Source organism: Akebia trifoliata, chromosome 8, assembly GCF_017979445.1.
Source record: "Akebia trifoliata isolate Shusen 1 chromosome 8, ASM1797944v1, whole genome shotgun sequence".
NCBI classification, from domain to species: Eukaryota; Viridiplantae; Streptophyta; class Magnoliopsida; order Ranunculales; family Lardizabalaceae; genus Akebia; species Akebia trifoliata.
The window spans coordinates 1119950-1143256 of NC_141382.1; the positions used below are offsets into that span (position 1 = coordinate 1119950).

At 35.1% G+C, this 23307-nt stretch overlaps 2 protein-coding genes across 6 annotated transcripts; both read left to right on the forward strand.

Moving 5' to 3' along the window:
- Positions 1–144: 144 nt before the first annotated feature.
- Positions 145–3862, forward strand: LOC147395304 (receptor-like protein EIX2). The gene is made up of 2 exons (XM_086449672.1): positions 145–1945; positions 2078–3862. The coding sequence occupies exons 1-2, from the start codon at positions 536–538 to the stop codon at positions 3644–3646; spliced, it is 2979 nt and encodes a 992-aa protein (XP_086305798.1). The 5' UTR covers positions 145–535; the 3' UTR covers positions 3647–3862.
- Positions 3863–12556: 8694 nt separating this feature from the next.
- Positions 12557–23056, forward strand: LOC147395305 (phosphatidylinositol 4-phosphate 5-kinase 9-like). Of its 5 annotated transcripts, XM_086449795.1 has the most exons (10): positions 12557–12782; positions 13918–13941; positions 14966–16351; positions 17445–17612; positions 18754–18919; positions 19955–20065; positions 20322–20509; positions 20913–21070; positions 22243–22408; positions 22502–23056. In XM_086449795.1, the coding sequence occupies exons 3-10, from the start codon at positions 15099–15101 to the stop codon at positions 22767–22769; spliced, it is 2478 nt and encodes an 825-aa protein (XP_086305921.1). In that variant the 5' UTR covers positions 12557–12782; positions 13918–13941; positions 14966–15098; the 3' UTR covers positions 22770–23056. The 5 variants fall into 5 exon arrangements, with proteins under 5 accessions (XP_086305921.1, XP_086305920.1, XP_086305924.1 ...); XM_086449794.1 differs by lacking the exon at positions 13918–13941; XM_086449798.1 differs by lacking the exons at positions 12557–12782; positions 13918–13941 and adding an exon at positions 13779–13860.
- Positions 23057–23307: the final 251 nt, after the last annotated feature.

Consider the following 23307-nt stretch of genomic DNA (forward strand, 5'->3'; position numbering starts at 1 on the left):
TAACCCTAATGCTTTTCACTCGTATCTCAAGGAAACGCATCTATGGCCACCACCAGTGTGAAACAAAGTCCGTCTACGATTTTCCTATTAGCTTATCTCCATTCAAGGCGGACGTCAGATATCTTTTTCTAACACTTCTTTTTTATTTCTCTCTCCCACCCAACTCTCCACTAGTAACATGTGAAATGAAATTTCATGTTCTTTTCTTTTTATGATTCTAACCAACAATGTGTCGTAACGTGTTATTATCACTTCGATTTTCTTAATATAGAGGCCATCTTCAACGGTTGAAAACTTTGATATTTTAAATTCTTAAAACTCTCAAGTCTATCAGCTGTGTTTTTAAATTATATATTTGCTTTCAAACCAAGCTTGATTCTTGGTCTTCGACTTACACAGAGAAGTTTCTGGTCTCCTCACCTTGACCTTATGCATGAAACTTACTCCTCAAGTTAGTTTAACAAACTGTGATGAAATCTTGAAATATTAGCCTTCATGTCTTATTACTGTAAATCAAAGTTTTGGAGTTGAAACAATGGAAAAACTAAAAAACTATGTTCTTGGTCTTGTACTTATGTTTTTCTGTCTTCCGAGTGAAAAACATGTGATGGGTTGTTTGGAATCCGATCGAAAAGCTCTTTTCTACTTCAAAAATGGTCTTGAAGACCCTGAAAATCGGCTTGGATCATGGCGAGGGGATGATTGCTGTCGATGGAGAGGTGTGCGGTGCGACAACGTTACTCGAGCTGTTATTGCAATTGATCTCCACAACCCTTATCCAAATAGTTTTAATTCTGATGTTTCTATAAGGTATGGTTTCTGGAACTTAAGTGGGAAGATTGATCCTGCTTTATTAAGACTCAAGTCCTTGAGATATTTGGATTTGAGCCTTAATACATTTCAAGGCATCCCAATTCCCAAATTCTTCGGTTCTTTATCGGAATTACAATATCTAAACCTGTCGAAAGCTGGGTTTGGTGGTATGATCCCTCACTGCTTAGGAAATATTTCGAACTTGCGTTATCTCGATGTTTCCTCTGAATTCCCCTCATTAAAAGTTGATAATCTTCAATGGGTGTCCAGTCTTAGTTCTCTGAGACACCTCGGGATGAACAATGTGGACCTTTCGATGGTGAATTCAAATTTAGTTCAAGTACTAAATAAGTTGCCATTCTTGACGGAATTACATTTGTCGGGCTGCGGCCTATCTGGCCTCATTCCATCTCTTCGGTTGAATAATTTGACTTCCCTTGCTGTTATTGATCTCAGTTTCAATAGCTTCGATTCAAAATTCCCCAATTGGGTTGTCAACATGAGCACCCTTCTTTCCTTGGACATAAGCAACAGTTGTTTGCATGGCTCCATTCCTCTTAGTGTCTCCGAACTTCCGAATTTGGGTTACTTGAATCTTGCAGGAAACAATAATCTTACGGCGGATTGTTCAAAACTGTTAAAGGGAAGTTGGAGACGAATTGAGGTTCTCGGTTTAGCTTCAAATAACATGTATGGAAAGCTTCCTACTTCCATTGGGAACATGACATTGCTCGTTGATCTCGATTTGTCCGACAATAACGTTGAAGGCGAGATTCCTAACTCCATTGGTAACCTCTGCTATTTAAAAAATTTGAACTTGGGTAGTAATAATTTGAGTGGAGAATTACCAAAATTTCTTTATGGGATCAAAAGCTGCTTTTCTGTGAATCTTTTGTCTAGTCTGATGTACTTGAGATTGTCTAATAACCACTTAGTTGGAAATTTACCAGATTGGCTTGGTCAACTAGAGAATCTAGAAGAACTTGGTCTAGACTACAACTTGCTTCAAGGCCCAATCCCTTCTTCTTTGGGGAAGTTATCACTCTTGAAAGATTTAGGTCTTGGAGGGAATGATCTAAATGGGACTATACCAGATAGTTTAGGTCAGCTTTCCAATTTGGTTGTTTTTGACGTAAGTTCAAATTACTTGTCTGGCACTGTCTCCGAGTTGCATTTTTCAAAGCTAAAGAACTTGAAGATCTTACACATGTCTTCCAATTCCTTGGTTTTTAATGTGAGTTCCAATTGGTTCCCTCCTTTTCAGGTTAGAAATCTTGATATGGGTTCGTGCAATTTGGGTCCTTCATTTCCCACTTGGCTCGAATCTCAAAAGGAAGTAAGGTACTTGGATTTCTCAAATGCTAGCATTTCAGGTCCCATACCAAGTTGGTTTTGGGATATCTCTTCTAATCTTTCTCTTTTAAACGTTTCTTTGAATCGGTTACAAGGCCAGTTACCGAACCCATTTAACATTGCTCCCTTTGCCGATGTAGATTTCAGCTTCAACCTTTTGCAAGGACCCATACCTCTTCCATTGTTCGAGGTCGAATTACTCGATCTTTCCGACAACAAATTCTCTGGTCCTATCCCTCTAAACATTGGTAACATATTGCCAAATTTGATATTTTTCTCTCTTTCTCGTAATCATATAACGGGAGGAATCCCAACCTCTATTGGAGAGATGATCCTTCTTGAAGTCCTTGATCTTTCAGAAAACAATCTAACGGCCGAAATCCCATCAAGCTTAGATAAATGTTCTCTTCTAAAGGTTATCGACTTCAATGAAAACATTCTATCTGGGGTGATCCCTTGGTCATTCAGTCAGTTAAAACAGTTACAAACATTACGCCTAAGCAACAATAGGCTATCAGGGGAGCTCCCATCATCTTTGCAGAATTGCTCGAGTTTGGAGACTCTAGATGTTGGAAACAATAAATTTTCAGGTAACATTCCACTTTGGATCGGACAAAGTCTCACTTCTCTTCGAATTCTTCGCTTGCGATCAAATACGTTTTCAGGAATACTTCCCCCTCAAATCACAAATCTCAGTTTACTACAAGTCTTGGATCTTGCAGAGAACAATTTGGTTGGCAATATTCCCGACAGTTTAAGGAATCTTGAGGCCATCGCACACGTGCAAAATGTAATTAAGTATCGGTTCTACGGGAAGTACAGAGGTGTCTACTATGAAGAGAGCTTAGTCGTGTTTACGAAAGGCCAGCCTCTTAAATACACTAAGCTTCTTTCCCTTGTAACCTCCATAGACTTGTCTGGGAATAACTTTGATGGAAACTTCCCCGAAGCAATAACAAGTTTACGTGGTTTAGTCGTGCTGAACTTGTCGAGAAACCATCTCGCTGGACACATCCCTGAGGAAATTTCTGATTTGCATGAATTAGTATCTCTCGATGTGTCATCGAATAAACTTTCGGGACCCATTCCTTCTACCATGTCTTCAATGTCATCCATGGAGTATCTCAACTTATCGAACAATAACTTGTCCGGTATGATCCCATTTACAGGCCAGTTAACGACATTTGATGAGTCTTCGTACTTAGGAAACCCGGGTCTTTGTGGAACTCCAATTCCTTCAAAATGTCAAGAAGGCGGGTCCGATAAGGGAGGTGCTACCGAGGGTGACACTAACAATGAATTTGAGGATAAATGGTTTTACTTGAGTATTGGGCTTGGATTTGCAGCGGGCCTTTTGGTACCTTTCGCTATTTTGGCCATCAGAAGACCATGGAGTTATGCGTACTTTGGCTTTGTGGATAAAATTGTCGAAAGAACATTGCAGATGAGAAGCAACAATGCCCAATCCCACATAAACTGACACCATTAAATAAGTTTCCAAACTGTTTCTTTGTAGTAAATATGTATAAGAACCGTTTCCAGGGATTTATTTGCATGTTCTTTGGTCTATTTTACCATGCATTGTTCTTAGGCCTCGAGGAGATGAATGTCATGTCTATTGGTTTGTTTTCCAATTCAAGGATAACTCTGTTCTGGATAGACTAAAACCAGGAAAAGAGATATCGACCACTTAGTTTGAAGGTTTGATCGGGGATGCAGAATTTGCTAATCCTTGAACAGAACCCATCTCTTACGCTCTTGAGATCTAGCAGATTACTTGGAATAGCCCCTAATGGACTTTCATCGTGATGAATGCGCACGGTTGGGTACGCGGCTGACATGGCAAGGGCACAAAACCATTGATCTTTTTTCATCGGGATACACAGGAAAGAGATGATTACTTAGTGATCTATGCGCTGCTTGTTTGCATCGCAAACCACTGCCAAAGCAAAATTTTGTGCTTGCTTGGTCATTTTGATGACACACACACACACACAAAAAAAGGCAATTTATGTTTTCTTTGAAAAACCCTATTTTTGTTATAAAATTTAATTTAAAATTTAAAGGAATTGACATTTGACTCCATTATTTTTAAACAAATTGAAAAACTACAAACCAATATTCATTTACATAAAGGATTAACATTTGAAAGATCTTTCAATTTGAACTAACCAAAAAACTAAATTAATAAATAAAATAAATCTCAAACCTACCATTGTCATTAGTAGAAACCAAATACAAACACACTTTTAACATGAGCAAATGAGCCTATATTTTAACATAATGTGTCAACTAACTAAGTTTTTTTTTTTTTTTTTTTGACTAAGCAAGCAAGAGATTATTGGTTAATGGGGATTTAAACCTTAAGTCATGGGATCAACTCTCTTCAAACCTTACCACTTAGCTAAGTAGCACCTTCATTGTCAACTAATTAAACTATTTATATAGGGTGAATCATACCATCAGGGGTTAGTTGAGATGGTAAGGGCGATTGGGTATGCTCCCAGGTCACACTTTTGAATCTTTATAAGCCCCTCCACTTAAAAAGTAGCTATATTTAACTGCTAACACGTGTTAGACCCACCAAAGCAAAACAAAAAATATGGGGTGAATTACTATTTTATGAGTTGAAAATGAGTTATTGACGATTTCAGCCGCTTTTCATTTTAATTACTAAAACGTGAACAATCATGTTGGGGAATGAAAGAGATAGAAGGGTGAAGAGAGAGAGAGAGAGGTGAGCTTGGATTTTTCTTAGATCGTGTAGAGAATAGGAAGATAAAACAGTAAAATTTTGTGGAGGTTTTTGACACCACAAAATTTTACGGTGTTTTTGTATGATTTTTTATGAAATGTCATGATTATTTATTGTGGGGCCCACAAAAATGTTTACATCCAAACAACCGCATTTGACAAATCATTGTAAAAGTTTCTGTTTACTGCTTTTTGCAAGGCAAACAAGTAGGGCATGTGTATTTTATTTCATTGGTTGGCCATACTTTAAGGAATTCAAATGAATCATGAATTGGGATGTATAAATTAATGATATCAATTCTGATATTAGTTTTTATTTATTATATATATATATATTACGACGTTGTACCCTCTACCCAGTAGTTCAACACCAAATTTTGGATCACTCAAATGCCCCCACTTTTACATTTAACCTTAATATCATCAAGGCTATTTTTGTAAAAAATCAAGAAAAATGCAGTTTCACATCCTTAAGACCACGTTAATTAGTTTTTGAAATTACAAAATTATCTTTTTTTATTATATAATCTTCAAAATTACCCTTTAAATTATAAATAAGTCCTTCAGATACATGTGTGTTTGCACATACCACCTTTATTTTTATTTTTATAAAAGACATTTTAAAGAGATATATAGGGGAAGAGGTTGCATCGACCGATGGAACATGTAGAGAATGGACCAAGGCCCACACCTCATCCCTCTTGACTTGTGGTATAGATTGGGTTTGAAAAAAATATCTTGAAAATAAATATTTTGTTTGACCAGATCATGAGTTTGAAAATTGACGGCCACTCAACTCCCAGATTTAAATTTTAAATCTAACGGTGAAAAAATCTTTTTTATTCTTTTTCTCAAATATTTTATTTTTTATTTATTTTATTAAGTTTATAAAATTTCATGCTCTATATACATGTGATACATAATAGTGGCTTTGGACGTCAAATTGACATGTGATCCATAGAGATAAATGGTCCTTTGGTCCATATAACACCATCTCCAAACAACAAAACATTATCCCAATAATTTGAGATTGGCTAAACGTGAAACATATTCCTTCAAGTCAAATCACATCTTAGCACGATAATGAAATGAAATATATGTTCTGGACTCATGCTAGATCTTTCGCCCACAAGATTTTCCTAGAGGGTTGTGTTGTATCCTTAGGGATGACACGGCTAGAAAAGCCTATGTAAGATTATAATTTTTGTTGTTTTTATAGGGTAAATTACGATTTTGTGCGTTGTATACGGGAATTTTTTTTTTCGGTATACTAATCATTTTAATTTTCAAAACATGTTTTCTAACAAGTTTGTCACTTTTATTATCAGTGATCTTGCTAATAAATTACCATCAATATCACCGATCTCATTGGTAATTTATGAGCGAGGTCTTTGATTGTAAAAGTGTTGATCTCGCTGGAAAACATGTTTTGGGATTTAAAATGAATAGTATATTGGAATCAAAATTTCTATATTAGTTCTGTAGGTTTATAAAAATTTCTCAAGAAAATAAGTGAATTTCTGAGAATAAGTAATTTACCTTATTAATAAAGTCGGTTGGGGTTCTGCTTAAACCACTGATTACCTTCCCCAAAAAAAATTCATTACAAAATCGGAGGTTTTTTCAAATACGTCGATTATCTTGAACCTAACCTAATTTATTACAAATTCCGATTGGACTTCGTTGGATCCTTGGTTTAGTTTGATTATTAAACACTAATGTTATTGACAACATGGTAAATAATCGCATTCAAACAGTCTTGTTGGAGTTGAGTAATCTCTACATAATAAATACACGTCTTTGGGTGATGATACCAGAGACCTAAGTTCAAATCCTGTCAAGACTGAGTTACTGAACTCATTAAAAATTAGGGGTGCAATTTGGTCCGGTTCAAACCGAGAACCAAACCAAACTGATAGTTTTGGAGTGGTTTGGTTCGGTTTGTAATAAGTTGCGATTCGGTTCCGAGTTACAAAAATGGATAACCAATCAATTTGATTCAATTCTTGTATACAACTGAACCAAAGTGAGAATCGAACCCCTATGAAATAAATAAATCTATATGTATATAATAATTATTATGAATTATTTTAGGAATTGGGACATACATTAGTAATTTTTATGGATAAATAAATGATTTTTTATGGATAAATTAGTGATTATTATATAAAATTTTATGTTTATTATATGTTTGTATTTTCATTAAAAAATATTCCTTACAATTTATAGAATATTGAAAATCCGTATAACCAAACCAAATCAAACCGACTTTAGTTCAGTTTGCTTCCAATGAAATTTGATTCAGTTTTGATTCTTATTCAGTGAAATCAACCTACGTCGGTTCAGTTCCAATTTGACTTCAAACTGAACCAAGTTGCACCCTTATTAAAAACAGGTTTACCGATAAAAATAAATAAAGAGTTGTGATTTTCTCACTCGAAGATTTGCACTCGATTTGCAACAGGGCCGACGTGGCAAAGGCACAGAATCATAGATTTTTTCTTCGGGATACACAAAGAAAAGATAAACTGTTCTGTACCCTTGCCACATCAGCCGAGTGCAAACGGAGCGAAAAAAATTTTGAGTCAGAAAATCATTAACGATAAATAAATCATATGCCCCTCCACAAGATTAAACTACAGACACAACGAATCTATAACTTGTTTTTTTCACATCCAAACACAGTGAATTTGCAAGTTGAAACAAACACAATAGACAGAGAAACCAAAGGCGGTGGAGTAGAGAAGGGTCGGTTGCCGGCTCGAAGACAAAAAATAGTCTAGTGGGTGGCAACAAAAGGATTTCGAAAATGACAAGATGATGCTATTTTGGTGTGATTGATAATTGATCCCACCTCTCGTTTCTTCATCGAAAGGTCAATTATCTCTGTCACGTAACAGGGTGTCAATGGAACGGCTTCTCTATATAATTAATAGAATTTGAATTTATAACAATTGACTGGATTACACAATTTTGACTTTGTAAACACAAAATGTTATGATTTATCCTCGAGATAAGTATTATTAAGATTTATATTTTTGAGTTGTATTCACAAGGTTGAAATCATGTGTTATTTCTTAATTCAATGAAACTATAATCTTGTATAATATTATATAATTTTGAGAAAATTCTCAAAACGTGATCAACTTTTGACAAAATTCCGATTCATTGTGGTCTATTGTTCACTTTAATTCTCAAAACATGTAGTGCGAGATTGAAAGTTTTTCAAGAGATGACCCCAGAGGTTAAAGTGACAATCTCGTAAAGTCTCTAGTTTTACCGGGATTGTTACTATGTGAACAAATGAGATTGTTACTTTAAATCTGCGAGTTCATCACTTGGAAAACTTGTGATCTCACACTTCATGTTTTGGGAATTAAATGAACAATTGTCTAAAATCGAAATTTCTTCATGTTCAACTCACAAAACGATAATTTACCTTATAATTTTCACTATTATAAGGAGCGTAAGGCATAGCAAGAGTGGGTTGTCATGAAAATTTGAAAGACCGAAAATGCAATCACATTTACAGGGTATTTTTGTTAAAATGATTAAAATTATAATCCTTCATTCCTTATCACCACGATAATTAGTTTTACTAACTTACAAAAATACCCTTTTATCATTATAAAATATCTTTACAATATATTAAATGATGAAATGTGATATAATATCAGATTATATAATTTGTTTTTTTAAATAATACCGAAATTTTTTAATATTATATAACACTAATTTTTTGTCAAACATGTGTGTTTGCACATGCCACCCACTAGTATTAATAACAAGAGAAAGGTGAGCATGTTGATGCAGATCCAATTTAACCGATATTTTTAAATTATAAATTCCGAGGGATTGTTTCAATGGCAATTTCAGACCGATAAGCAGTTAATGCCTGTATTTCATGGGTTCGATACCCAGTATGAGCATTAATTCCTTGGGGGCCACCTGCAAGAGCACACCCTCACTTGCTTGATGCATGCGATGTGCAAATGTTGCTTGTGCCTCACGCTAGTTCCTGGACAAAACCATGATCTATGACTAGGCAAAGCCCATATGCAAGCCCGATCCACTATCTACATAGATACCCAATTATCAATATATATATTTTTTAAATTATAAAAAAAATTTGGTAGAGCTAATGTGTTTCTACGCTACTATGCAATTATAATTTATAATGAAAGAAAAGTAAGTATTTTATCACTTAAAAGCTAAATTCATGTTAAATAATTTCTTTTAAATTACAAAATTTACAATCGACAAAATATAACAAGATTAAACAATTTTGATGATATAAAAAAATTACAAAGTAGGCTTAGCCTGATTAACTTAGTAAGGAAAAAAGACCTTACTAAGACTCATCTACTGTCAAAACAAAACTCAGAGATTTATAATAAATCTCGAGACTTTGTTTTGACGACAGACGAGCCTAGTAAGACATTTTTTCCTAACTAAATTAGTCAGGAAAGTGTTTTTGAAAATTATACACTTAAGTTCAATTTTGTTTTTTGTTGTCCAACTTCCTCGACGTGATGATCGAGGCTATTATCCTAATGACTATCTTAGGAACTTATTGACCAGATCACAATCTTTTTCTAGACCACGTGAGAGAATATACGCTTATTCCTTAAAACCCTATCTCTAGATTGAAGTTGAGTAGATGCCACGAGGAGTTGCAGTTCATAGTAGAACTTCAATTGCCAATATCTTCATCATCCAGAGAAAGTTGTTATTTTCTGTGATCACGTTCAGGCTTTTCAACATATGAAAAATGTAATTTTAGCTAAAAAAATGAATCCTACATCATTTATGAATTTTATCATAGAATCCAATGATAAGTGAGAATCAAATTTTGGGATCCAAATCTAACTTCCCCGAACTTGACTTTCTAGTTATGTATATCAAATCTATGCTTTATATCTCAATCTAGCTTTAATATGGCATATTTATATAGAGAGAGCTCACCAACTCCACACGTCCATAGATAGATAGAGGCGGCCATGTAACGCTGCGACCTACAACAAACAATACAAAAATGACCTAACTTTGAAGTGGCCAACAAAAATCTATGAACATTGGTTCACTTATAAAAAGGTCAAGTTGGCCAATTAGTTTGGATATTCTAGTGGTGGGATTTTTTGGATTCAATGTCATAGAATAATTGGACGGTCTCGATCAATTCACGTGTAGTGCAGTGATCTCTTTCTTATATTATTTTTATGAGTTGTGATGAATGCACGCGGTCTGTATGTGGTTGACATGGTAAGGGCATAGAATCATAGATATTTTTCTTTGGAATACACAAGGAAAAGATCTACGATTCTATACTCTTGCCACATCAGTCGTGTACAGATCGCGTATGATTACTGCATGCATTCATTATTATTCTATTTTTATACAAAATTCTAATATTTTTTTTTATTATCTTTCTAATTATTATATCTTAATCGCTTGTATGGAATGGACCACAAAGATAAAAAATAAAACAATGCAAAATAGCTTAGTATATTTCTTATCGTGAATGCTATAGCAAGCAACATCATCCCCAAGGTCACATCATTGATGACTCTCTAGAGTTGAAAACACATATCTCGAGGATAGGACCTTGATACAAGATCGAACAAGGGAGGATGACATGATTTTCTATTATTAGAGCCACTAATTCATCAAGATCAATGTATATGGCCCACCTTAAAGATAACATATCAAAATGACAATCTAATCTTAGAGAGACAAATGCATACCAAAAAAATATATTTAAAAGTAGGTCTAATAGATGATAAATTTATCAATGTAGAAATGTAAAGGTAGCCCGTGATGAGATTGTTTAAAGACTAAAAATATATGCATTTTTGACGCCCTCCTCTAACATACGCCCCTACACCCCTATCACAAAATCGTAGATCATTTGTCTCGAGAAACACAAAATTATAAATCTTTTCCTTGTGTATCACAAGGCAAATGATCTACGATTCTATGATGAGGGGAGGGTGGTATTTCAGATGGAGGTGTCAGATTATCACGACTCTTGTTTAAATCAATGGTTAGAAATGATCAATCGGAATAATTTACTCTATAGATCCTCAAAGAGGGGAGGTAAACGTTTGTACGCTAATAGATCATTTTTATATCAATCGGTGATACAGCAAATATTTTTGGCTTTTTGATGAGGCATTAACCGACCATCCAGTTTATTAATATAAAAAAAATATAAGCTTATTAAAAGGTTGTATGGTTTCCAAGTTTACAACCCAATATCCAAAGTGGGCTATTAAGTTAAAAAAATAAATAGTGATTGGCTGCAACATCATTTAATATGATAGGTTACAGAAACACCGAATCCATCCTCATCTGAAAATATCAAAAAAATGAATAGTAAATGTTTGGTTTTTGGGAAGGTGGGCCCAACGTCTTAATCCGACGGGGTCAAACTCGCGGTTCTAAAATGCTGTCGTAGGTGAGAAACAGGGGATCGGTAAGCAACCTTTTTATCGTGATCTCAACTCTTAATAACTAAATTAGTAAAATAGTAATCAACCCACTATTTCCTACTATACTAAATAAGGTATGAAAGGTAGGAACTGGAAGGAAGTTGAGAGTTTAATATAAGGTAATTTACACATACACCCCTCTACGTTTTGTTAAATATTTGAGTTACACCCACCCCTTGAGCACGGTCTTATTTTCTAGACTAATGTGAAATGACCTATATAGCCTCATCTCTTCTTGTAAGTTGTAACCAAATCCATTTATTTTTCTTTCAAAAATCATTCATCTTCAACTTCAACGATAAATTTTTTAATCGTACTCTTCAATCTTGAGATTCTATCATGACCCCAAATAGATATGAGCTTAACTTTACTTACTTATCGCTAATCCCTAAATAATTTTGGTTTATTGGTTAGGTTGGTATCATTAAAGTCAATACCACTACTCACGTTTAAACCTTAGAAGGCGGGAATTTTTTTTTGAAGGGCCATCCCGCTTTAAAATTTTGATAGAACCTTCTCCTTTGAATTATGCGTGACATTTTCAAGGAGATATCCCAAATATCAACAAAAATGTAGGGGCGTAAAATAAATGAAAATGCCACATGTCTTGTAACAAAGAGGGTTCCTCTAAAATTTTGAAGTGGTTTGGCCGCTTCAAATTCAGACTCTAGAAAGAGTGATTTTGGGAAAATGACTATCTAGTGGTCCAAAAAAAAAAAGGATACAAAAGGGAACATTGTCGCAAAGATATGGCATTGAGAGCAATAGTGGAATAGGTGACCTAAAGAAAATTCTCCTTCAAAAATCCAAAAAGATGGGCACCAGAGCGAAGGTTGCTACAAAATTATTATCGATTATAGAGCGTGATGATACGATACGAACCCAAAGAGTTATGGGTATAACTAACTTTTTTGCATCACTAACTTCTAATTGTATTTAGTACATTTGTTGGGTTCATATCATATTCTAACCATCAATTATCTTTCGTCGTCCTCTACTACCTTAAGATTCTACTACTTCGACTTTCGAACCTCGAGAATAAGGTACTATTTTGAAGTAGAAGATGAATGAATATAAAAGAAGAAGAAAAAAAATTTAAAAGAACTCAGGGGTGTCTCAAATATTCACCAAAATGTGGGGGTTATGCCTTAGTCATCCTTCAAATTAATTAAATAGAATTTCCTGTATTTTTGGCTAAGGGCGTGAGCGTTACCTGATTAGATTCTTAGATTCGCTTCACATCCGCCTTTTTGCCACCTCTGCAACTGAACCACCATTACCACTACCACCATCACCACCACCACATCAATCTCAAGAATTATAATTCTTCAATTTCGATATCTCGTTGTTTCTTCTAAAATCTCACTCCAGGTATTCGCTCTCGTCAAAGATCTATTTTACTTCGATTGAAAAATCCGTAGTTTATTTGAAATTTTTATATTTTAATCTTTGAATATCAGTCTGTTCTGTTACGAATCTGAAGAATTTAGTTTAGATTTCTCACTATTTGGTTTGTAATTTAGGAGATTTAAGCGTTTGTTTGGAGAGTTTTTTAGTTTCCTTCATCTTCTTTGTGAATGATTTTCTTCTAATTTGATTTAAAATTTTCAGTTACGATTAAGAGAGTGAAAAATTAGGTTTTGTGATTTGGAACAAATCAGATTCATTTAGTTGGGAGGATATGTTTGTGTGTAAATCATTAGGGGAACTGAGATGGAGATCTTTCCCAATTGCTCAGCTTGACTAAGTTGTTTATAATCTTCTAATTAAATCTCATTATGTCAAGGATCATAGTGTCTGCCAGTTTTAATTATTTTTTCTCCAAAAGATGTATCATTGTTGCCATTTTTCTGCTTATATTGCAGTCAAGTTTCATGAATGCGGTAGAAATGAAGTTTTTATTGCAATGGTTTGATTTGGTGGAATTAAAATGGGAATTGATCTTGTCTGGGAACATTTTACCTCTTTAGATAACCCATTCTCTTTTCATTCCTTTACACTTCACTGGTTGAAGTAAAACGTGTTTTAGATGTAGTATAATGGCATTTGGAGGGCTTAGACTTAAAGCTCAGTTGGGTTGACACGTTGCAAAATTGTTTGAGGTCGTGGGTTCAAGTCCAGCTCACCCTTTAAAAAAAGGTATTTGGAAGAAATAACAAGGTGCTTTGATTGGAAGACCTGAGTACAACGATGATGGTGTTGATGAGATCACTTGGAGTGGACTCTAAGGAATGATATGTGCGCTTGTCTTACAGACTCGTACCATACAATTGTAGACTTTAATACCCACCCGTGAATAGGATTGATCATTTTCTTTGATATGCTTTGCCATGACTGAGAAATTCAGCTGAACTGTGGGCATTATAGGGAAAATGACGAATGTTGAAACCAGGTGTCACATGCTTGCAAAGGATTCCTTGTCATCTTGACTACTTGTTATGATGAATAGGTTGGTTCTTTGATCGCTTGAACTGAGATGAATGGTAATATGCAATTTTGAATGCAGGCAGGTGTGCAGGCAGGCGGGCAGGTAGGCGTCAAAGTTGCATTATAGTTTGTTGAACAACCGAGCTATGACATCAGTCACCAGTTACACATATTGAGACCTTATGCTATTTAAGTCTTCTCCAATATATCAGCATTCTTGAGACAGAAAGCATGGTTTTGGATATATTTGAATGGAGAAACATGATTTGTATTATGATGATGAAGTCCTCTTCAATATCTAATTATTATTGAAAGTGCCACCTCGGAAGGTGGTAAAGTCTGTGCATGGTAGTACCAAAGACCTCTGGGATAAAATATCCTCCTTCGCATGTAAACCTACAAAAAAAAAAGTATCTAACTAGTATGATTATTATCTCTTCAAGTTTTGCATGCATCGGACTGGCATGGTATCATATATGAAAAATCAGATGTAACTTTACAAAAGTGGGTTTTCTTATGGGCATTCATGCCCCGACAGATCATATCATGGGTCAAATCTGATTTTATGATTTCTTGTTTTGTTTTGTTTTGGTTTTATTCATAACTATTAAGAAGGATAGAGTTTATAGTTTTCTGTTCTCTTGGATAAAATAACATTTTGTTTTCATGAGATGTTTCACCTTTTTATGTTTCTTTTCCTTACCGATGGAAAGTTAGCTAGTGATGGCTGTTCTGTGTGCAGAACCTGATGTTTTTGTTTTATTACATGCTATATATATATTTTTTTTTATGGTATATTCTCTTTTTGATAAATTTTCCTGGCTGCTCCCTTTAATTTATTGTGCTTCATGGAATATTCATGAGTTAAATTCCAAAGAAAAAGTCTTTGTTATTGGCATTTACTAGTTGTAGGAGTAGTGGCTGTTCTGATAAAAGAAAAAAGAGTAATGGCTGTTCCTTGTGTAAACCATGATGCTTTAGCTTGTTTATACGCTATTATAGAAGTAAACTTTTCACTGTTGTTCTCATTCATTTCTTGTAGTTCATGGTATTGTCATCTGTTGGACTTTCAAAATCAAAGATCCTAATTATTTATATCTTTTTCTTGCTTTTGATCTTTTGGTCAGATCAAACTATGAGAAGGTTCTGGGGAATCATTACAGTCTCCGTATAAATTGTGTCGCAGAAACCCACATTTTCTTTTAGCTTATGTGAACACCTAGGGTTTATCATTCCATTAGGGACTGCCAGACATTATGCATGTCTGACTTCGTGGCCCTTGTTGATAACGCGGAAGGATCACTTTCTTGTGCAGAAAGAACTAAATCATTGGGTGCTATTTCCTTCAGTGAAACAGAAAAATCACTCATATTGGCTAATGGACAACTTGCTCATCCATCTTCCGAAACCTCTGGCTTTAGAGTCGGTGAGCTTTTACTTTCTCATGGGGATTCCTACTCTGGATCTTTGTTGGGTAGCACGCCAGAGGGTTCAGGAAAGTATGTATGGTCTGATGGCTGCATATATGAGGGTGAGTGGAGAAGGGGAATGAGGCATGGACATGGAAAGATACAATGGTTTTCTGGTGCTGTTTATGAGGGTGAATTTTCAGGTGGTTATATACATGGTACAGGGACATATATTGGGCCTGATAAAATGACCTACAAGGGACGTTGGCGGTTGAATCTCAAACATGGGTTGGGATGTCTAATTTATCCTAATGGAGATGTCTTTGAAGGTTCTTGGATTCAGGGAATGATAGAAGGCCCCGGTAAGTATGTCTGGACTAATGGAAATATTTATATGGGCAACATGAAAGGAGGAAGAATGTCTGGGAGAGGAACTCTTACTTGGACAAACGGGGATTCATTTGAAGGAAGTTGGTTGGATGGTCTGATGCATGGATTTGGAGTGTATACGTGGTATGATGGTGGCTGCTATGTTGGAACGTGGACTAGGGGTTTGAAGGATGGAAAAGGTGCATTTTATCCTAGTGGAAACCGGCTTCCAGCTGTACAAGAACTTTACCTTAATGCTTTGAGAAAGCGAGGGCTTTTGCCAGATCTGAGAAAGCAAACCCCTGGTTCACACATTCATCATGCTTCTTCAATGGTTGGCTATAACCAGGGATCTCATCATGGTTCATCTGATAAGCTATCCAAAGGAAACCTACTAAATTTGGACCAATCTCGTTCCAAAAATGTTTCTTTGGAAAGGCGGTGGAGTCTTGAGGTAGCTATTGAAAAAGTAATTGGAAATGATTTGTCATTGAATTCAGGAGAATCTGTTTTACAAGGTGATGAAAAGAATGATGCAAAGGCTCCAATTCTTGAACGAGAATATATGCAAGGTGTTCTGATTAGTGAGCTTGTACTAAATAGTTTTTCTGCATCGTCCAAAAGAGCAAGAAAGCGACAAAAGAAACTTGCAAAGGAGATCAAAAGGCTGGGTGAAACAATCATTAAAGGTCACAGGAGTTATGATCTAATGCTCAGTTTGCAACTTGGAATCAGGTAATATTCACCTTTCATAACTTATCAATTTTAACTTGCGTGTGATTGAATTTTCTCGACGTATGCTCAAACTGCTACTGGTTTCACCTTTTTCGGTTTGCATCTTAGAAAATATGTCACATGGTTTCTTGATGGTAAAAAGTTTTGGATTCATCATAAAACTGAGAAGTGATTCACCATTCAATTAGTATCTATCGATAATTGTCCATTAATTTACGCCTCTGGATGCAAAAAGGACATGTTATATGTAATTGTGCTTGTAACATTACCTCCAATACATGATATATCTATCCTTACATGTATTTATGCTTAATGAATAAGGTACTAGTGATTGGGTACTCGCATCAAAAGAATAATAGTTGCCCCAATAGGGAAGAGATAAAGTGAGGTCGATTGAGATGGTTGGGATATGTACAGAGAAGACTGATGATGGCACTAGGGAGCAGCAATTTGGTGCAAGGCGAAGACTGTAAAAGTATGAGAGAAGCCCAAGAAGGGCATTGTTGAGGTAGTAAGAAATAATTGAAGAATACACTTCCTAAATAATAAACGAATCTAGATAAAATGGAATGATGGAACAAGATTCATGCTGCCAACACCTAATAGTGATATAAGGCATTGTTAATGATGATGATGTTTGCCTCCGTAGTCTGTCCATTGCATCTACCAAGACAAACAATCTAATCTTTTCACCTTCCTATTTTTCATAACTTAAATCTTGTTTAACTGAATTTACCACTAATATCACCTATCTTCATCATGTCACCTATATAAATATTACATATTCAGACCTTTCCAACTAATTCTTACTTCAAGTTGGCTGTAGGGATTTCTAAAAAGCGGGGTACTCAGATAAGCTGAGACCGAAACAACTTGACCCTTTAACTTCTGGGGAAACAGTCCCTATATAAGAGCCTTTAGATCACAACAAAATTAATGAGCCTTCTGATATGATTAGATCACAACAAAATTAATGAATACATATAATTCACTTCTGGCACTAAAAAAAAATTAAATACTTCTTGATAGATGTGACCTCTGATGTCTGGATTTTTATTATTTAAAGCTTATGAACCTGTATGTATATGGTCAGGTACACTGTGGGGAAAATTACCCCAATACAGAGGCGAGAAGTTCGGGCATCAGACTTTGGTCCTCGTGCAAGCTTTTGGATGAACTTTCCTAAAGAAGGGTCCCAATTGACACCCTGTCACCAATCAGAAGATTTTAAGTGGAAAGACTATTGCCCAATGGTTTTTAGGTTGGTTGTTCACATCTGTATTGTGGAAGTTGTGGTGAAAAGTGTTGGCAACACCTATTTCATTTTTGATGCAATTACTTGGCTTACTTGAATATTCTTATCACTTACTGTTTCTAGTTTCTGATGAAAAGCTATATTTGTAATCCATACTTTTATTGTTCTTAGGATGTGTATCCCATACTAAGGAAATTTTGTTGCCTAACTTGCTTGTAAGGTGTACCCAATGCATTTTTAGTACATTTTGTGGGGTCTTTTATCATTTTGTTGTAAGTTGAGGGGTCATGTCCTTGCAATTTCTTGTGACAAGGGGCCTTTTGTAATATGTTGAAAGTGGGAGGACTTATATGTAATCTTTGGAAAGATAGGTGTACAAGATTTCTATAAATAGGATAGTGATGTAAGAAAGAAGGGTCGTACCTTAACCCTTTTATCTTTGTGGTGCTAAAGTTACACATGAGATGATGGCACTTGCAACCCCCAATCTGCACCGAAGTTGTCATCTGTGGTATGTATTGGTACTAAAACAACTCGTTCGATGATGGGATTTGCAACCCCCAATCAGCACCAAAGTTGTATAAGGTATTCCTTGCATAGTGCTACTTGCTAACCCCAATTACTCTGAAGCGTCACATTCTTTCTGTTAATGGGTCGGTAACACGTAATCTGGGTTGGTAAAATTGACCTTCTAAACATAGGTAACTCATTTTCATCCCTAGGAGGTCCAAGCTATTCTCTTGTTATGTGTTAATTTTTGGGTTGATTGGCAATCTCGGTTGGTTAGAAATTTCATCAGTGGTCAAGGGTCATCAACTCTGCTTCGGGATTAAACAATCATTTGGATCTGGACATCTTTACTTCATTTGCTTACTGCTTCTGTATACCAAATCTTGCTACTTTTACCAGATGGATAGTTGCTCTATGTATAAGCTGCACATATGTTTGCTTAAAAGGTTCTATAGAAATGTTTTTTATTGGATTTTATTTTTCTGTTCAATGTGTCGATGAATAGTGAGCTACTTATGGGAAGAGTCCAGCTTTATGCTTGAGTTTGTGCTACAGTGTGTTTTACACTGGTTAAGGTAGCATCATAGCTGTCTCTATTTGCAAACTTTTAAGTTTTATGACATTACTCTTCTTGCAGAAATTTGAGGGAGATGTTCAAGATTGATGCTGCAGACTACATGATGTCCATTTGCGGAAATGATGCTCTAAGGGAGCTTTCCTCTCCTGGGAAGAGTGGTAGCATTTTTTTCCTGTCTCAAGATGACCGGTTTATGATTAAAACCCTCCGAAAATCTGAAGTTAAGGTGTGGGTGTAGTCTTTGTTTGAGCTTGACATATTTTCATTGTTCTTACTTTTTCTTGTAGCTTGATATTTTTTTCGGTATGTGACAGAGGTAGTTAAAGATTACATATTTCAATTGAAGTTTGAAATGTATAAAAACATAATTTCTTTGTAACAACCATAATGGCCAAAAATACGAATGTGTATGAGAAACAATACGGGAAGCAACCTCTAAAAATTTCGTGTGATCATGGAAATTTGAAACAAATGGGAAACAACAAGGAAAGCAGTGTGAAAAATGTCCAGTTACCCTTTTACTAGTGTGTCCTTCCAAAACCTCTATAACATCCATAATGCATGTATAATCTTTAAACTTCACAAAAGTTGAGAAACCTTTTTTTTTTAAAACTAAAAATTGACTTAATTTGGTGATCTTGACGTCCAATCTATGCAATGTTTGTACATTTTCCTTGAATATCAATCATATTATTTGAACACCCAAATTAGTATGATGGATAAGCAATAGCAAGTATGGTTGAAAGTAAGAGATACATTAAGTAATACTCTTTGGTGTAAATCTTTTAGTGAACACTAACCATGCATGTGCGCTCATTAGTATGTCTTTTGGGGATGGGAGAAAGAGGTTGGGTATGCACATGCAAATAGGATGAGATGTTTTCTCAACATTCCATCTATTTTGGAAACTTGTTTCTTGGTGAAACGGGTTTCCTGCCCCATTTGGGAAACAAGTTTCCTAGAGCTTCACTGGGAAATGATTTACCCAGTAACTATGGTAAGTTGGTAGCAGCTACACTTCATTCTCATCACCTGATTAGTTTGATTGTACATTCAATTGGGGATTTCAGTAATTGCTCTCATTTCTTTCATTGTTATGCTCAGTATACATTCACAGCTTAACATTGCTGACATACTTCTTTCAAATAAGCCCTTTGTTGACCAGTTATTATTTGAAAATAAAATATTTATTATATTTTGACTGTATTTTTTCAAACATCAGAAATTAGAGTTCCTTCTGACCAATGTTCTTAATGTGTAGGTTCTTCTGCGGATGCTGCCAGACTATCACCATCACGTGCGTACATATGAGAACACACTTATAACTAAATTTTTTGGTCTTCACAGGATTATACCTTCAAGTGGTCAAAAGGTAAATGCTACAGTAAATTTCAAATGTTTGTGCATGTATAAAGTCTGATCTCAGATTCATCATCCTATGGTAACGTTCACGGTCCTGCATCAATGTATCTCTGTTGTTTCTTTCCAATTGAACTCTGGCATACAGTTATTTCATTATTTTCTTTTGTGTATATGTATACATATATACACACAATCCTACCTTCAAGAACATTAGAATGCCTTGGTACTGAATAATGTGATCTTGTTAAACTATTCGGATTTTGCAGTTTCGCTTTGTAGTAATGGGAAACATGTTTTGCACGGAATTGAGGATTCACCGAAGATTTGATTTGAAAGGTTCATCCTTGGGGCGTTCTGCAGATAAGGTTGAAATTGATGAGAACACAATACTGAAAGATTTGGATTTGAACTACTGCTTCTATTTGGAACCTTCTTGGCGCGAATCTCTGTTAAAGTAAGGATGCTTGTAGTAGTAACCCTTACAACAACATTCTTTTCACAGTCCACAATGTGTTTTCGTCATTTGATGGGGCAAGTTATTAATAGGTTTTGAAAATATACTGAACGGTTTTTTTTTATTGTCAATCATTGATCTAAATCTCATTTCATGTTCAACACTGGCATGCATAAACTGGAAATCTATTTTTAAGGGATATTCTTGTTTGAATCCAAGTTGAAAGTTTATTAGTTCTTTATTTATTTCAGTGCCTATGGTTTTTTGTTTTGGTCAAATTTTTCTATGCTTGTTGATGTAATCTACTGAAATTTATATGTCATAGGTTAATGCATTTGGCTTGTTTGTCATGCTATTGTGTCAGTTGTTATTAGTAGTACTTCAATTATCTATATTTTTGCAGGCAAATTGAGATTGATAGCAGATTTCTGGAAACACAACGCATAATGGATTACAGTCTTTTATTGGGTGTACATTATCGAGCCCCCCAACATTTGAGGACTCTCATGTCTTCCAATGGAGGTATGACGTCAGATGGATTGGGGGTTCTTGCAGAAGAAGGTAAACTTCGCATTTAATTACTAACATAATATTGAATTTCGGAAAGTTAAGGATTCTTTTTGTACATATTCAAGTGGAAATCGCTATTCATTTCACAAAATATTTCATTCAACAGTGAAATTTGACTGAAATAATCAAAATTTTAAGTATAAACCTTCTAAAATTTCGATGGAAATATTTCCATAAACAGTAAGTTTGACAGGAATGTTTTTTTGTTGAAAATGCTATTCTGAAAATATTGACAATATATAAAATAACAAAAAAAATATAAACTGCTTGTAGAAGGATGTGAAATTAATCAATAATATGATAATTTCGATTGGTACACCAACCTTTTACTTATAAACCACCCATCATATAAGAGTAAAGAGATACCAAAGTCATCTTCTCTGATCTCTTAGAAAAACCCTAATAGAAGATATTCTGAAGAGAGAAAAGGAGGGAGCAAGATAAAGGAAGAGAGGTAGAGGGAGGGAGAAACAGAGAGGGAGAGCTTAGAATGAATTTGATTTCGGAAACCCTATAAGAAACGCTAGACTTCAAATAAGATAAAAACATTTTTCTTTCAAACCAAAAATGGCCCTATAAGAAACCTTAGATTTCAAAAACTCTCCATGTGTTACTCCCCCCACAAAACTCCCTCTCTCTCTCTCTCTCTCTCTCTACACACACACACACACACACACACACAAAAGAACATTTGGAGGTGCTACATCGATATTCACACTATACCATACAAACCTAAAGTTGTAAACATTTGCAAATACTTAAAATTAAAGTTTGTACTTATTTCACTTTTAACATAAAATAAATAAACAAATTATTAGGAGTAAAGAGAATGCAAATAATACATTTGGAAATGAAAAATGGTATCATTCAAGTATCCATGCAGTAGCTGGTACTACATGTATTGGCATTGTGTCGTGTTGATAGATGTTCTTTGGGCATGTTGAAGCATTTGGGTATTATGACAGGCTAAAATGCACGATTCAGAACCATTTTTCCATTCCAAATAAAGCTCTTACAGCTATTATTAAAGTATAAATATGCCTCTTTTATGTGGTTTAGAAATATTAATACTATGATTTATTGTACTTCCTATGGCATAATATCGACTACAACATAAGAAGTGATTTCTATTTTATGATAATGATATGGTGATCCAATGCCAGATGTCCAAGAAGATGAAATTTCCAACTACCCTCAGGGCCTTGTTTTGGTACCACGTGGAACTGATGATGATAGTGTTGTTGTGGGCCCTCACATCAGAGGTAGTCGGTTACGAGCATCGGCTGCTGGTGATGAGGAAGTCGATCTCTTGCTTCCGGGTACAGCAAGGTATTATGATCCCCCGATACATCAAAGTGGATTCCGAATCCACAATGGTTCTCAAATCCTTTTATAAGATCCTTTATATTTTTGTTTGAACAGGTTTCAAATCCAGCTTGGAGTGAACATGCCTGCAAGGGCAGAGCTTATTCCAGGGGAAGAGAGAACAAAGATGTTTCACGAGGTATATGACGTTGTTCTGTATCTGGGTATCATCGACATACTTCAGGAGTACAACATGAGTAAAAAACTTGAACATGCGTACAAATCCCTTCAGTTTGATTCTCTATCCATCTCAGCTGTTGACCCAATGTTCTACTCTCGACGCTTCTTGAAATTCATTCAGAAGGTCTTCCCTCCAAATTCTTAGCAAGATTATGGACTAAGGATGTCTTTTCTTCTTTACGAGCTTATTGAAATCTGATCATTCAAGAAAAGTACTTTAAATCATGGAGATCTCAATTCGAAGATGGAAAATCAGGCAAGTCGATATCAGCTTTATCCATCAAATCTTCTTAGCATCGATGAGATGGTTTTGTTTTCTCGTTATTTTTGTTTTCTTTTGTTCATTCATGTGTGATGCTTGTTAACATGAGGACAGACAAAATGTTCCATTGGCAAATAGAAACAATGATATTCAGTCGAGGTATTATGGAACATAGTTTTAAAGCTCGTCGAATCAGGTATTAAATATTTAATTATTGATAAGTAGTAATATTGAATTGTTCTAAGTTCTAACTAATTGGAGGTCATGGGTAGCATAGTAACATGTGCAACTGAGTTATGGATATGGGACGAAACAAAATAAGACTAAGTTATAAATCATCGTAGGGCCATGATTATACTTTTTCAAGTACAATTTATTAATTAAAATATAACTAGTTTATTAAAAATGATCGATTCTAAGT

Coding starts and splice junctions, on each gene's coding strand:
- LOC147395304 (XM_086449672.1), top strand. CDS start 536: ATGGAAAAACTAAAAAACTATGTTCTTGGTCTTGTACTTATGTTTTTC. Junction 1,946..2,077: donor CCAATTTGGTTGTTTTTGAC/GTAAGTTCAAAT, acceptor CCTCCTTTTCAG/GTTAGAAATCTTGATATGGG.
- LOC147395305 (XM_086449795.1), top strand. CDS start 15,099: ATGTCTGACTTCGTGGCCCTTGTTGATAACGCGGAAGGATCACTTTCT. Junction 18,920..19,954: donor TCCGAAAATCTGAAGTTAAG/GTGTGGGTGTAG, acceptor CTTAATGTGTAG/GTTCTTCTGCGGATGCTGCC. Junction 21,071..22,242: donor GGGGGTTCTTGCAGAAGAAG/GTAAACTTCGCA, acceptor ATCCAATGCCAG/ATGTCCAAGAAGATGAAATT.